The following is a 14051-nucleotide window of genomic DNA, read 5'->3' on the forward strand; positions in this document are numbered from 1 at the left end:
ATTTCTAATCTATGTTAATATGGCTGATGTGCCTTGCTGTAGATTCCTCCGGTTTTTCATCCCCGTCTATTTGCTTAGCGCTTGAGGAGCTTGGGGCTGCGTTGTTGCGTTTGTCCATCATATATTTCAGAATCGTTATGGACTCTTCCGCATGGCTACACCTGTTTGACAAATGGTTGAACTGTTGATGAAGAGAAGAAACCCTGTGCAAGAAGAGATCAATTTCTGCTCGGTATTTGTCATTAATGATGCGATTCTGGTCATCGATTCTTGCTTCCAAAATCCTCTGTTGATTGTCTAAGATATGCTGTTGGGCTCTGATTTCTTCCAGCTCAGCTTGCAGGTCCGAGCAGTGCAAACAATCCTCATTGCGAGCCATAGCTGATGCTGAGGGAGGGGAAAATAGAGGGCGGATGGGGGCGAAGAGGTACTGCCTATGGATTCGGTCAACAACGCGGGGAGTAGAAATCTTCCAGGTTACAATGGCAGGAGAAGAAAATCAGATAACGACGCAGCTAGAAGATTGGTAGATCCACCTGGAACCAGAGGCGGGAATGTATAGCCGCGATGAGTCGCAGAGAGGAGCAATCAGGGGGTAGAGCACATGGATAAGGAGAGGGGAGGGAGGATATAAGGAGAGGCGGGAGGGGTGAGAGCCGGTCACGAGAAAAGAGAGGGAGTCCAGAGAGAGGCACGGAAAGGTCAGAGAACTGTCCAGTGAAGCCCGAGGAACAGGATTGATAAGATAGAGACCGGCATGGTTATTGAGATTGAGAAGAATTTGGAGAGGATAATATCTTTGCCATATCCCTATGCGGATAGCAATTTTGCTGAAGGCCTGATAGGTCTGATTCCAATCCTTTTTGTCAGTACTGTCTGATTTGGTGCGGAAAGGCTTGACTCGGATCATGGCAAGGGCTGATGGATCTCCTCAGCGTTGCAACACAAACTGCCTACTGTCCTTTCACACGCTCTGTTGGCATATCCATCGGCCTGCTTGTTGAGATTACGAAGGATATGGAAGTACTGCAAGTTATCCATTGCCTGATGCAGCAATTGATTTCGCCTGATGACTTGCTGGAGGAGGGTGTTAGGCGATTCTTTCTGGTGGACCATGAGGCGGATGACAACAGAAGAATCTCCTAAGATCCTTGCCGAATTTATCCCCAATTTTCTTAGCTGAGTTAGTCCTTGAAACAGGGCTAATGCTTCCGCTCTATTGTTCGAGACCTTCCCTAGGCCCCATTCATAGTGCAGAATGCATTCCCCATTAGCGTTGATGATCAGTCCCCCTGCTCCGGTTGTTCCTGGATTCGATTTAGATGCCCCATTGAAAAAAAGATAGAAGTTGTTGCAATTTTGTATCCAATTGACAAACTCCTCTTCTTTTAATCTGATTTTCCAGGAGTTGGTTTCTTTACTGCGTTGTTCATTCGCCATGCTACCATTCTGGGCTTTGTAATTTTTATCCAGAATGTAACTTATAAATTCTCGCTCTTCCACACTGTACATTGTTGCATCTATCCTGCTTGGGGTTTTGATTGAGATAGCTTCCAGGGCGAGATTTTTGGCCTTGTTGCAAACTATTCTTGTAGCTGAGCTCTTGTCTTGGAATATTTTCCGATTTCTTGCTAGCCAGATTCGCCATAGCAAGGTATAAGGGAGAGTATTCCATACTCTCTTCACCAGGTTACTTCTTTTTTCTTTCCAGGGGCAGCTTTTTTTCCAGATGTGAATTGCTTCGACTATGGAATGTTGAGAATTCCAAGGTAAATTGCCAGTGAAGGACAAACTTTTCCAACATTCAATAGCAAAGGGGCATTCTACAAAGAGATGGTGCATCGTTTCTTCGGCGTTGTAGCAGTTAGGACATCTGGATGGGCCGTTGATGCCTCTCTTTTTCAAGTTCTCTGCTGTTAAGATTTTACCCTTCAGCAGAAGCCATATGAAAAATTTTATTTTTGGGAGCGCCTCTGACTTCCAAGCCATTTTCCAGTGGTTCCATAAGGTCATGGGAAAGGTGTTGTTGCAGAGATACTGGTGGCCTGCTTTGACTGTGTAATTTGTTCCAGTTAAATCCCAACGAAAACCATCCCTCTCATTCTTCTTAATGGGAGCTTTACTGTGAAGGAGAGTCTGCAGATAGCAAAGGCTAGGATTTAATTCGCTGGGTATTTCCGGGAAGGACCACCCTGTCCAAATGTGAGAATGGGGATCCCAGTTGGAAATTTGGTCCAGGTGGTGTATCCCCCTGTTGTTGAAGAAATTGATGATGGGTATGGCTTCTTCATGCATGTTTATAGGTTGTTGCCCCAGGATTTTATCCGTTCCAATATTGATACTGGCTCCCCCCACAGGAACTTTAGAAGTGTTCTGGATCATGAGTGGAATGGCTTTTTTGCATAGCCGCCAGATTTTAGAGGAGTCTCTGTTAGGAATATCAGAGTCAAGAAGTTGCTGCCTGGGGAAGTTTAGGTATTTGGTCTCCAGCACTCTTTTCCACCACGAAGAGGGACCTGTAATAAGCCTCCATACAATTTTCCCACCAAAGGCAAGATTTAAGAACTTGGGCGACCTAATACCGAGACCGCCTCTATCTTGGGTTTGGATGACATGTTTCCAGCTGACTAAATTAAACTTGCTTTTGTCGTTCTTCCCTCCTTGCCAAAGGAATTGACGGAGAACAACTTCCATTTTATGGTGAAAGGTAGCAGGGGCTTGGTAAAGAGAGAAGCGGTAAAGAGGGAGAGAGGTGATACCTGACTTGAGAAGAATAAGGCGGCCTGCTGGGTTGAGCCACAGTGATCCCCATTGTTGCACCTTCCTCTTCACCTTATCAATGATTCCATCCCAGGTACCAGCCTTCAAAGGACCAAGGCTCACTGGCATGCCTAGGTAAGAGAAATGAGTCCACTCCAGGTTGCAGGAGACACCAAATATATTTGCAATACTGTGAATTACCTGGTTTGAAGTATTCCATCCATATATACAGCTTTTAAGCTGGTTGACCATGCCTCCAGAGTACCCCATAAATTGGTCAAGGAGTTTCTTGAACCTCCTTGCTATTGTGGTGGAAGCTCCTCCAATTAACAAGGTGTCATCAACAAACTGTGAGTGATTGATGTTCTTTGCTCCATTCCCGAATTTGATTCCAGTTATGAGGCCCACTCTCCTGTTATGATCCAGAGCTTGACTGAAGGATTCCGCCATGAGGATAAAGAGATAGGGGGAGAGGGGGCAGCCCTGTCTAAGACCCTGGGAAGATTGAAATGCTTCACCTGGTCTGCCATTGATCAGGGGGGAAATCCAGGGCCCAGAGATGCAAGCAGCTATAAGGTTAATGAAGGCCAACTCGAATCCCATCTTTTTTAGGACAGCTATGAGGAAGGAGTGCCGGACTCTGTCAAAGGCATTAGCCAGGTCAAGCTTGAGGATGAACCCTTTTTCCTTCCTGGAGAGGCTCGAATGAATGGCTTCTTGCACAAGAAGAATGGAATCAGTGATCTGCCTATTAGGCAAGAAACCTCCTTGATTTTCAGAGATCAAAGAGGGAAGGAGGGGTTTGAGGCGAGAGGCTAGAATTTTGGAAAGAATTTTATAGGAAGAGTTGCAGAGGGAGATGGGTCGGAATCTGGAGAAGGAAGTGGGCCGGTTTTCTTTGGGGATGAGGGCAAGAAAGGTGGAGTTGGTGAACCCTCCTATTTTACCCTTTCTCTGCATCCACCTGATCATCTTAATCAAGTCCCTTTTTATAAGACCCCAAAACACCCTATAGAAGCAGATGGGAAATCCATCAGGCCCAGGTGCCTTATCAGGATGTAGATTCCAAATCGCTCTTCTGATTTCCTCTTCTTCAATTTCCTTGTTTAGACTGTCGTTCATCTCCTTAGTGATTCCTTTGGGTAAGTGTTGGAGCAAATCAGTGTAATCCTCTTCGCCTTTGGTTTCGGTTAGGAGATTTCTGTAATGCTCAGAGGCGGCCTTTCTAATGGTCTCTTGGGTGTTGTGCAGATTTCCTTCATTATCCAAAATTGAGCTTACATTGTTCCTAAGCTTTCGAGCAGTGGCCTGTTTATGAAAATAGGTTGTATTTTTGTCTCCTCCTTGGAGCCATAATTGCCTGGATTTTAAACGCCATTTGGTTTCTTCCTCCCTGTTTATGTGGCTCAGCTGTGTATAGAGAGCGTTTTCTTGCTCCTTGTTTTGCTGAGATAGGCCATGTTCTTCAATCCTTAATTGAACGCTCTCAAGATCACTCTTAATCTTCTTTTTAACCTCCTCGGGTTCCTTATAATTCTCTTTGGCCCATTCCTTTATCACCTGTTTGGTTCTTTTTAATTTAGTTTCCCAGATGAAGCCTGGGGAACCTTCTACATGCTGGCTCCACGCCTTCTGAACAATTTCTCTGACTGCTGGAATCCAATTCCAAAGGGGGCTGTATTTAAATGGGATAGGCCCGAGGGGGCAATGCGTTTCTAGAGTGAGAGTAATAGGGTAGTGATCGGATGCTGAAGTGTTGAGGACGTTGGCATATCCTACAGAAAAGGAAGAGAGGTACGAGATATTAACTAAAAATCTGTCAAGCCGCTCCATTATATTGCCAATGCCAATCCTACGGTTACTCCAAGTATACCTGCGATTTTTAGGAACAACATCAACTAATTCATGGTCTTGAATGATAGCCTCCATTCGACCTCTGAAGGGATCTGGAGTAAAACATCCTCCCCTTTTTTCATTGGCATGCAAGACTAGATTGAAGTCGCCTGCTACTATGATGTTTGAATTTGGCTCCCCATCGATACTTGCCCTTAGATCATCCCAACATATTTCCTTTTCTCTGTAATGGTTGGGGCTATAAACATTATAAATAATTACTGTATGGTTGCCTGTTCTGCTGTCCAAAACGGTTCTGATCCAGTGCTGGTGGAGATTTGTTGAAGTGCAGTTCCATTTACTATTGTCCCAGATGGTGACAATTCCTCCGGAGGCTCCTCTTGAGTCACTAATACATCCTATATAGTGTTTCTGCTGGTCTATTATTCTTCTCATTTCATGTTGATCTTGTTTTGTCTCCTGTATCAACATAATTTCTGGCTTTTCATTGTGAATTAGGTCTCTGAGGGCAGCAACTTTGGAGGGGTGCCCTAAACCCCTGCTGTTCCAAGATAAGATTTTCATCATTGGGTATTGGGCATGCGGAGAGGTGCTCGCCTCTCTTGTTCTTTGTGACTTGTCTCTTTCTCTTGATGCCCCAGAATGAAAGATTCTATTGGTGTTTGCGTTCCCATGGCTATATCTTTCTGAGCGTTCTCATCCCTGTGTTGCTTGGCTGATTTCCTTCCAGGTCCCGGTTTTTTGTAAATGTCACTGGATGTTCCATGTTCTTTCGAAGAGCTTCTGGTTATTCTGGATAGAGAGGGCTCAAGGGATGCCTGCGAAGAGATGATCTGGGAAGGGTGGGGGTCAGAAGGCTCAGATAGGGCTGAGGGGGGCAAGGGGGGATCTTCTGGAGGAGACTCAGAGAGAACAAGAAAGGGGTTAGAAGAGGGGGGGAGGGGCGGATCAGGTAAGAGGGGAACAGATGGAGAGGAAGAAGAAGGACGCGGAGCAGAGGGTCCAGGGTTATCAGAAACCAGGGGAGGCTTGGATGAAGGGGCAGACTTCTTCTTTTTGACTGATTCCCAATGGCCTTCCTGCTCATCACTCTCTGCATCAACAAGTTTAGAACATCTATTAGCAAAGTGTCCATATTCGTGACATACCTTACATTTAAATGGTATCTGCTCGTAGTCCAGTTGCTGGACATGACTCCATTCGTCCACTTTCAGCTTTATTGCTTCAGGCAGTCCTTTGCCTAGATCCACTTCGACACAGATCCTTGCACAGGCTTGCATGTTATCCTTCGGCTCGCTACGATCAATATATTTGCCTACAACGTTCCCAATGGCCCGAACAGACTCATCTCCCCAGCAATGGAGAGGGAGGTGAGGTAGACGGACCCAAACCGGAACAGCACTGGGAACATCCAGCTCGGGGTCAAAATCTGGGGTCCATTTGTTGAGGTAGAGACCCCTGGAGTCCATGAAATACGGCTCGTTTCTGAAGATCAAATCCTTGTCCTCTTTGGATTCGAAGTGGAATGTATAGTACCCTTTTCCACAAAACCTAATTGATATTTTCCCTTGGATTTTATCTGACCAGTTTCGTTCAACCCATCTTTGAACTGTTCTTGGAGAGGGCCAGAGGCCTGTGAATTGCCCTATGAGACCTTTTTCAGCAAGAGATAATGCTGCCATGCGAGGCAGGGTTGGAGGCAGTTGAACTTCTTGAAGAACATCTAATTTCTTGACAAATTTCGAAATCGCAGGTCTAGGGCGTTGAGGAGGGAGTGATTTCACAAGATTTGAAAAGGCCTTTTGAGGATCGATTTCCTCCCGAGGAGAGTCCGGGGGGCCATGGCGGGAGGCCAAGGCCCAGACAGCCACGGTGCCGAAGGAGGGGTGCAGTCTCAGAGGGCGCGCGCAGGCCAAGGCTCCGGTCCTGAGCGGTAGCGAAAATGCTTGAATAGACTCAGGTAGGTTTTATTATATGAAATTGAATTTCAATATCTTCTTTCTTAATTTAAATGTCATTATACTAATTTACTTCATTATTTCTTTTGTGCTTGATAATTAGATACAACACTATCATGTTGCCTACAAAAAGGAAGAAATTGCATTGCCATTGAAAAAGATCCAGTATAGTGCAAATTTATTTAGCAAAGAATTAATGCTCTTCAATTTCTTCTAGATGTAGTGCAAGAAATTGGGTTGAAGAAAGGGGATTTTAGTGAATCACGTGTGGAACAAAAAGGCAAAGGAACCTCAACCACCATTACATGGAATGACTGGAAAGGCATACTTTGGGAGATTCACAGACATCAAAGATCCATTAGAAGAGGAAAATGAGCAAAATGAAGCAGAAAATATTGTGGAAGAAGACAATGATAAAACTCTAGGGGATGAAGAGTTTGGATTACGTGATATCGTGAATTAATTGGATTACGTGATTATTATTATTTTTTGACATGAAATTCATGAAAAAAAAAAACACTATTATTTAACCATTTTTTGTTAAATTTTTCCTATAAAAATTGTGATTTTGACATGTCATTTCTAGCAAACAATTATCAAAATGTGTAATTTTTTAGTTATATTTATGTTCAAAATGTTTATTTTTATGTCAATTGTTAAAAATTATTGTTTTTTTAGAGACAATTATTTGATATGCATTGAAAAATTAATTAATGATATATAAATATGTAGAATATCTAAACTTTAAAATATCAAACTTCTTCTTTAACTATGCAAAAAAATAAGGACCTCACTACAGAAAAAAAATAAAAAATAAAAAATAAAAAATAAAATAAAAGAAAAACAAGAAAATATGAAGAAGAAGACCACTTCAAAAATTGTTAAATTTAGAGAATAATTATTCACATTTAATACATTAGAAAATTCAAATTCAAAAAATAAGTCTTTTAAAAAAGGGCCTAATGCAAAATCAACACTTTTTAAAATCAGCATGCAAATCACTAACATTATAAAAACTAGTGTACATAAAAAATTTAAAGTGTCAAAACCTATGCTAAAAAATATATATATGTATTCTGAATCACCACTTTTCAAAATCGGCTGTTTTTTTTCTACCTCAATGAAACAGGTAATCATATCAGTTCTTGTTTCAAAGTTTACATTGTTAAGTAAGGTTGTTTGCTCAAAGTTTGACAGGTGAAGTGAGAAAATGGTATAAGGGATTGGCAATAGGCAGTATTGCTAATTTACAACAATTTCATCAAGTTTTTCTTTCTCGTTGGGAGGTTAAAAAGAATCCACTTCAGATTCTTGCAGAATATGAAAGTTTAAGGAGAGCTCCAGGAGAGTCAGTTCAAGATTATTCAGATAGATTCAATAACCTTTATAATTCTATTCTAGTAGAAATAAATCCCCCACTAGGGTTGGCCTTACCTTGATATCAAGATGGTTTTGATGTCGACAAGTCCTATCAGTTGAGAGAAATAAATCCAACTACTTTAGAGGAGATGCAAAGGAATGTTGTTAGTGTAGAGGCCAATTTGTTGGCCAAGAAAGCTAAATTGAGGTCTGAGAAGAGAGTGACTATTAAAGAAGAGCCTTCTTCATTATCAGATGTAAATCTGGATACTTCAATTAAAACTATGGAGAGAATGAATTTGACATATAGAGTTTCACCAAAAGAACCACAAGGGGGTCCTCAAATCAGGAATCCAAATTTCAGAAGACAACAACCCCAAATCAAGAAAAGAGAACCAAGAAACCCAACAGATCAACAACAAATTAGACCTCCTTTTTAGGAAAATTATGATGAGGAAGAACATGAGACAACATAAGAGAATCAGATCAATCTTTTTGGTGAAGGAGAAACAGATAATGTTTTCTTGACCAAAGAGGAACAAGATTTGTTCTTGTTATCACAACAAGATGTGATGCCTATAGAATCAGAGGATTACAAAAAGGGTTATCAAAATTCCATTATGGAAGTGCATAAACAATATAATCTGAGAAATAAAAAAACTGCAGCAAATCCTCCTAAAAAGATCCAAATTGATACACCTTCTACAAGTCAAACAAAGGTTGATCCTCCAAAGGAAGCCCCTCAAAGGCAAGATACAAATGTGAAAGAGGTAGAAAAGCCTCAACCTTATTTTAACCTTGAAAATGAGTTGTCAAAGGTTAAAATTTATGTTCCATTGACTGAATTAATGAAAAAGGATGTATATAGAAGTCAAGTTATAAAGGCACTAAAGATAGAAGAAGGAACAGATATTGTAAATATAAGTGATGACCAACATAGATCATTGTTTGGACCAAAATTTGAGGGAAATTCACAAGATGGTAATGTGCCACCATTTTATGTTAGTCTTAACATTCATGATTTCATTTTGCATAATGCCATGTTGGATTTGGGTGCTTCACATAATCTCATGCCAAAAGTGATTATGGAGAAACTCGGATTAGATATAACTAGACCATATAAAGACCTATTCTCTTTTGATTCAATAAAAATGTTTAGGTTTGATCAAGGATTTGTGTGTGACCCTTACCCAAATCCAAGAAAAAGGAATAGTGATGGATGTTGTTGTGGCTAATATCCCTCCAAAATATGGAATTCTCTTGTCAAGGTCTTGGGGAGCAAAGTTGCAAGGCACATTGCAAATGGATATGACATATGAAACTATTCCTATTTTTGGGCAACAAAGGAGATTGTATAGGGAGACCCTTACGAAATATATGGTAAGCAGTCAGGACAAACCCAATAATTACCCACTCTATTTTGTACATTCATACATGGATTCTTTCATTTTATATAATGACATATGTTTGGAAGAAGAAATTCAAGACATGGAAAGTGAATCAGAAAAAACAAGGGATGTGAAGTTAAAGACTAAAACAGAAAATGATAATGATGAAGGCCTTTGGCATATGGATTTTGATGGGGCAGTTAGCAAGGAAGGAGTCGGGGCTGGTGTATGGATCTTAGACACAAAATCAGGTAGGTCAAAGAAGTATTCCTACAAGCTTGCCTTCCAATGTACCAACAATGTTGCCGAATATGAGGCACTTATTTTGGGGTTGCAGCTATTGAAAAGATCAAGAGCCAAAAGGATTTCGGTCCATGGAGATTCATAAATCATCATTAATCAAATTAAAGGTGAGTATTCGACCAAACACCCCAGGTTGAGGGCATACAAAAATGTTGTTTTATATTTTTTGCAGTGCTTTCCAGAGTATCAATTGTCTTTGATTCCTAGAAATCAGAATGTGTTTGTTGATGCATTGGCTACCTCAGCAAGTACATGTAAGATTCCTTTCCACCCAAATAAGAAATATGAGATTGAGGTAAAACATAGGCCTATTGTCCCAGATAACATAAGGTACTAGAAAGTGTTTGAAAATGACAAACAATTAGATAATTTTTTGCAATTAAAGGGGGAGTTTGAAAATTTTCATATTGATGTAGAAAATAATGTTGATGATAATAGACAGGAAACTATTTTGAATCATATCAGTGAGAACTCTGATGAACATGAAATAGAGCTTGAAATCCTGCAGTTAAAGGACAATGTGATACCAAGAGGTTTGGTACCACTTGAAGAATTATTTGATTTCAATGATGTGGCTCAAAAGCCCAAAATGAAACCTACTGGAACTAAAGTGGAGGATTGTAACATAGGGACTAAAGAAAAACCAAATATTGTGAAGTTTTATAAGTCCTTACCTCTGGAAGAGAAGCATAAATAGATTTATTTGTTGAGAGAATACTCTGATGTTTTTTTGCATGGGGATACAAGGATTTGAAGGCCTATGACAAGAGTATCATTCAACATACTATTCCTATCAAAGAAGATCAAAAACCTTTCAAGCAAAAGCTAAGGAGAGTGAACCCTGTTTTGTTGCCCTTAATTGAGAAAGAGGTAAGGAAGATTTTTTATGCCAAGATTATTGTACCTTTGAGATTTTCTAAATGGTTATCAAATCTAGTACCAGTGAGGAAAAAGACTGGAGAAATAAGGTTATGTGTATATTTTCAGAACCTCAATAAGGTTTCTCTCAAAGACAATTACCCCTTGCCGAAGATGGATCACATTTTGCAGCGGGTAGTTGGTTCTAGAAGAATTTCTTTACTTGATGGTTTCTCTAGTTACAACTAGATTTTAGTGCATCCAGATGATCAAGACAAAACAACCTTCACAACACCATGGGGAATGTTCATGTATGTGAAGATGCCTTTTAGGCTTATGAATGCAAGGGCAAATTTTTAGAGAGCAATGGATATTTCTTTTGTATATGAGAAAGACAGATTTATTATGATATATCTCGATGACATCACTGTGTTTTATAAAACTGATGAAGATCATTTGTTTCATTTGATAATTTTATTTGAGAAATGTAGAAAATTTGGTATTTCTTTGAATCCTAAAAAGTCTCTTTTTTGGTTTGGAAGAAGGTAAACTGCTAGGTCATATCATTTCAAAGGATGGCATAAAAATTGACCCAAATAGAATTGAAGCAATTATGAAAATTGATCCTCCAAGGAACAAAAAGGAATTACAGTCTTTCATTGGCAGAATAAATGTTTTGAGGTGATTTATTCCAAACCTTGCTGAAATTGTAAGATCCATGACAAACATGTTGAAGAAGGACAATGAAATTAAGTGGAATGTTGAAGTAAGAAGGTCATTTAGTGAGGTAAAGATAACCTTGACACATGATGATGTTCTAGCGAGTCTTGATTATACAAAGGATTTTATTATGTTTTCCTTTGCCTCAGAGCATATTATTGTAGTAGTCCTGATGTAGAAAAACGAGGTTCATGAACAACCTATAATTTTTTTCAGAAGAGGATTAAGGAATGCTTCTCTAAATTATATTATAATGGAAAAGTAGGATTTTTCCTTGGTGAAGGCTTTAAAGGATTTTAGAGTGTATATATTACATTCCCACATAAATTCTTTTGCTCCAAATGATGTGGTAAAGGATATCCTCACTCAGACTGAGAGAGGTAAGTGGGTAGTTTTTATTTTGGAGTATGATGTTGAGATTAGGCCCACAAAACTTATTAAAGGTCAGGGATTAGCCAAATTGATGGTTGAATCAAATTTACATGCATTAGATATAAATTTCATTGTTTCTCAAGACAGTGAAGAAGAAGTAGTCCAACATGTATCAGAAAGGTTTATTTCTTCCCCTTGGTATACATATATCATCTATGTTCTGCAACATTTACAAGCTCCACCTATTTTGACTAAAACAAACGAGAGGTTTCTTAAATTAAAGGTTGTTAAATTTTGTATTCTAAATCAGTCTTTGTATTGGAAAGATTAAGGAGGAATATTTCTAAATTGTTTATTAGAGGATGAGGCAGATAAGACAATGTAAGAGTTTCATAAAGGTGATTGTGGAGGCCATCTTTTCTGGAAGACTACATTAAATAATATCCTAAGAGAAAGATTTTATTGGCCTTCATTCAGTGATGTCCATAAAAGGGTCTCTAGTTTCCATCAGTGTCGAATCTTTGAAGGGAAAAAGAAGCTTTTACCTTTTCCTCTAAAGCCTATTTCAGTAGAAGTACCTTTTCAACAATGGGGTTTGGACTTCATCAGGGAGATTCATCCAAGTTCTTCAGCTCAACATAAGTGGATTTTAACAGCCATGTATTAATTCACCGAATTTATAGAAGAAGTTCCATCTAGGCAAGCCACAGACTCAGTAATTATCCAATTCATGGAAGACCGGGTAAATACTAAAAAATCTATTGGAATGTCACCTTTCAATTTGATTTATGGAGTGGATGTTGTTTTTCCTACTTCCCTTCGGGTTCCAGTGTTGAGATTATTGCAAGAAGCATAAGTATAACCAAATGATGTATAGAGAAGGACCAATCAAATGATACAATTGCAATAGACTCGAGAAGAATTCTACAACAACACGTAGGTAATCCATGATAAGATCAAAATGATTCATGACAGAAGGGTGAAAGCTGATGATTTTCAGCTTGAAGAAATTGTGTTAAAATGGGATGCCAGAAATGAGGAAAATGGAAAACATGGAAAATTTGATATTTTGTTGAAGGGGCCTTACAATATTGAAGCTTTCCATGGGACCAATGCATCTCTACAAACTCCTACCTTAAAATAAAAAGAAGCTAATAATCCAGGGAAGGTATGTCTCCTATAGACTTAGGTGCAGATTTTCTTGTTTTCAAAAGAAGAAAGAAGACAAATAGCCAGGAAGAATCATCAGAAGAGAAAGGATCACAGGAGCAATCTATATTTGTTTTGACAGGTCTTCCCACTACTTATTTTTCACATATGAGGAGACAACATCATCCCCAATGTCTTTTGCATCCCTTATTGAAATACAACAAAAAAAAATTTCTAGGTACAAAGACATCAAGAGGAAAAAGAAACTTTGAAAGTCACAATGTATTCATAATTCTAGAAACAATCTTCTACAACTCATCATAGACTATTGTCTACACTAGACACAGAGAATGTACAGTTCCAAATTTATTTCTTATAAATTGAAGTTCCAACTCCTAAAACTGCAAAAGATTACAAAGCATTTGTCTTTTCTTTTGACACCAAGAAAATCCATGCCATTGATCAAATCAAATTGCATAAAACGGTTGGTGAGATGATATATTCAACACTAATGAGTTCAGCCATGGAAGTCTCTAAATTGCAAGCCTCACTAAACAACATTCATTCATAGTTGAAGATGGAAAGGATTTCATCCTTGGCTAAAGACACTAAAATTAAAGCCCTCGAAGATTTAGTAATTAAACTAAGATATGATCCCAATGAGATCAAAGCAGCTAAGGAGATGATTAAAAACAAGAAAGATGATATTCAAGCTCCCAGAAATGAACTCAAGCTTCCAACCACATAGCACCCACAGGCTAAGGAAATTGTTGAGTTGGAAGTAGAGAAGGAAAAAAATTTCAAGCTGATAATTGAACAAATGTGAAAATTCATAAAATGGAGACAGATATGTAGTAGCTTTTGAAAGAGAAAGAACAATTGGAACTTGCAAGTACATCAGCACAACAAACAGTAGCAACAACCTCAACAAAAGTAACATGATCAACCACTGCAAACTCCTCTGAAAATTTAGTGAAATCTCTGGGAGATTTATCATTGACCAACCAAGAAAATGAAAGATTGTTAGCATTATTGAAAAAAATGGAGGAAAATAAAATCAAAGCTGACAATGCATATTTAGCAGAAGTGCAGAAAAATTTCAAGCTTACTCAATAGCTTGGAAAGTATGAAAATTGGTTAGTAACATCACAAATGTTGGCAGAGGCTAAGAAAAGAATATGGAATAATATTAATTCAAATATCACAAAGTTGTGGTCATAATTCCATATTATATTTGAGCAGGAGGAACTAGTACAAAATGTCAAAGTAGTAGTTGAACAAATAAAGGTTGAAATTGAACACATGCCCGCATAAGCACACAAAATTATCA

The 14051-nt window shown here is 39.0% G+C and overlaps 1 protein-coding gene across 1 annotated transcript; it reads right to left on the bottom strand.

Annotated features, from left to right (window-relative positions):
* Positions 1-906: 906 nt before the first annotated feature.
* Positions 907-6296, bottom strand: LOC149143368 (uncharacterized). The gene is made up of 3 exons (XM_089451788.1): positions 5763-6296; positions 3725-5073; positions 907-3400 (listed from the first exon to the last, which is right to left on the bottom strand). The coding sequence occupies exons 1-3, from the start codon at positions 6294-6296 to the stop codon at positions 907-909; spliced, it is 4377 nt and encodes a 1458-aa protein (XP_089307914.1).
* Positions 6297-14051: the final 7755 nt, after the last annotated feature.

The sequence above is a fragment of the Pinus tabuliformis genome, chromosome X, assembly GCF_031772625.1.
Source record: "Pinus tabuliformis cultivar Carrire ecotype Pingquan chromosome X, CPIR1, whole genome shotgun sequence".
Lineage (NCBI taxonomy): Eukaryota > Viridiplantae > Streptophyta > Pinopsida > Pinales > Pinaceae > Pinus > Pinus tabuliformis.

Excerpts from the sequence above, each read along its gene's own strand:
- LOC149143368 (XM_089451788.1), bottom strand. The coding sequence starts at position 6,296 with ATGGCAGCATTATCTCTTGCTGAAAAAGGTCTCATAGGGCAATTCACA. Across the intron at positions 5,074-5,762 it reads AGATACCATTTAAATGTAAG|GAGACAAAACAAGATCAACA; the intron begins GTATGTCACGAA and ends ATGTTGATACAG. Across the intron at positions 3,401-3,724 it reads GACTTGATTAAGATGATCAG|AGTCCGGCACTCCTTCCTCA; the intron begins GTGGATGCAGAG and ends TGCCTTTGACAG.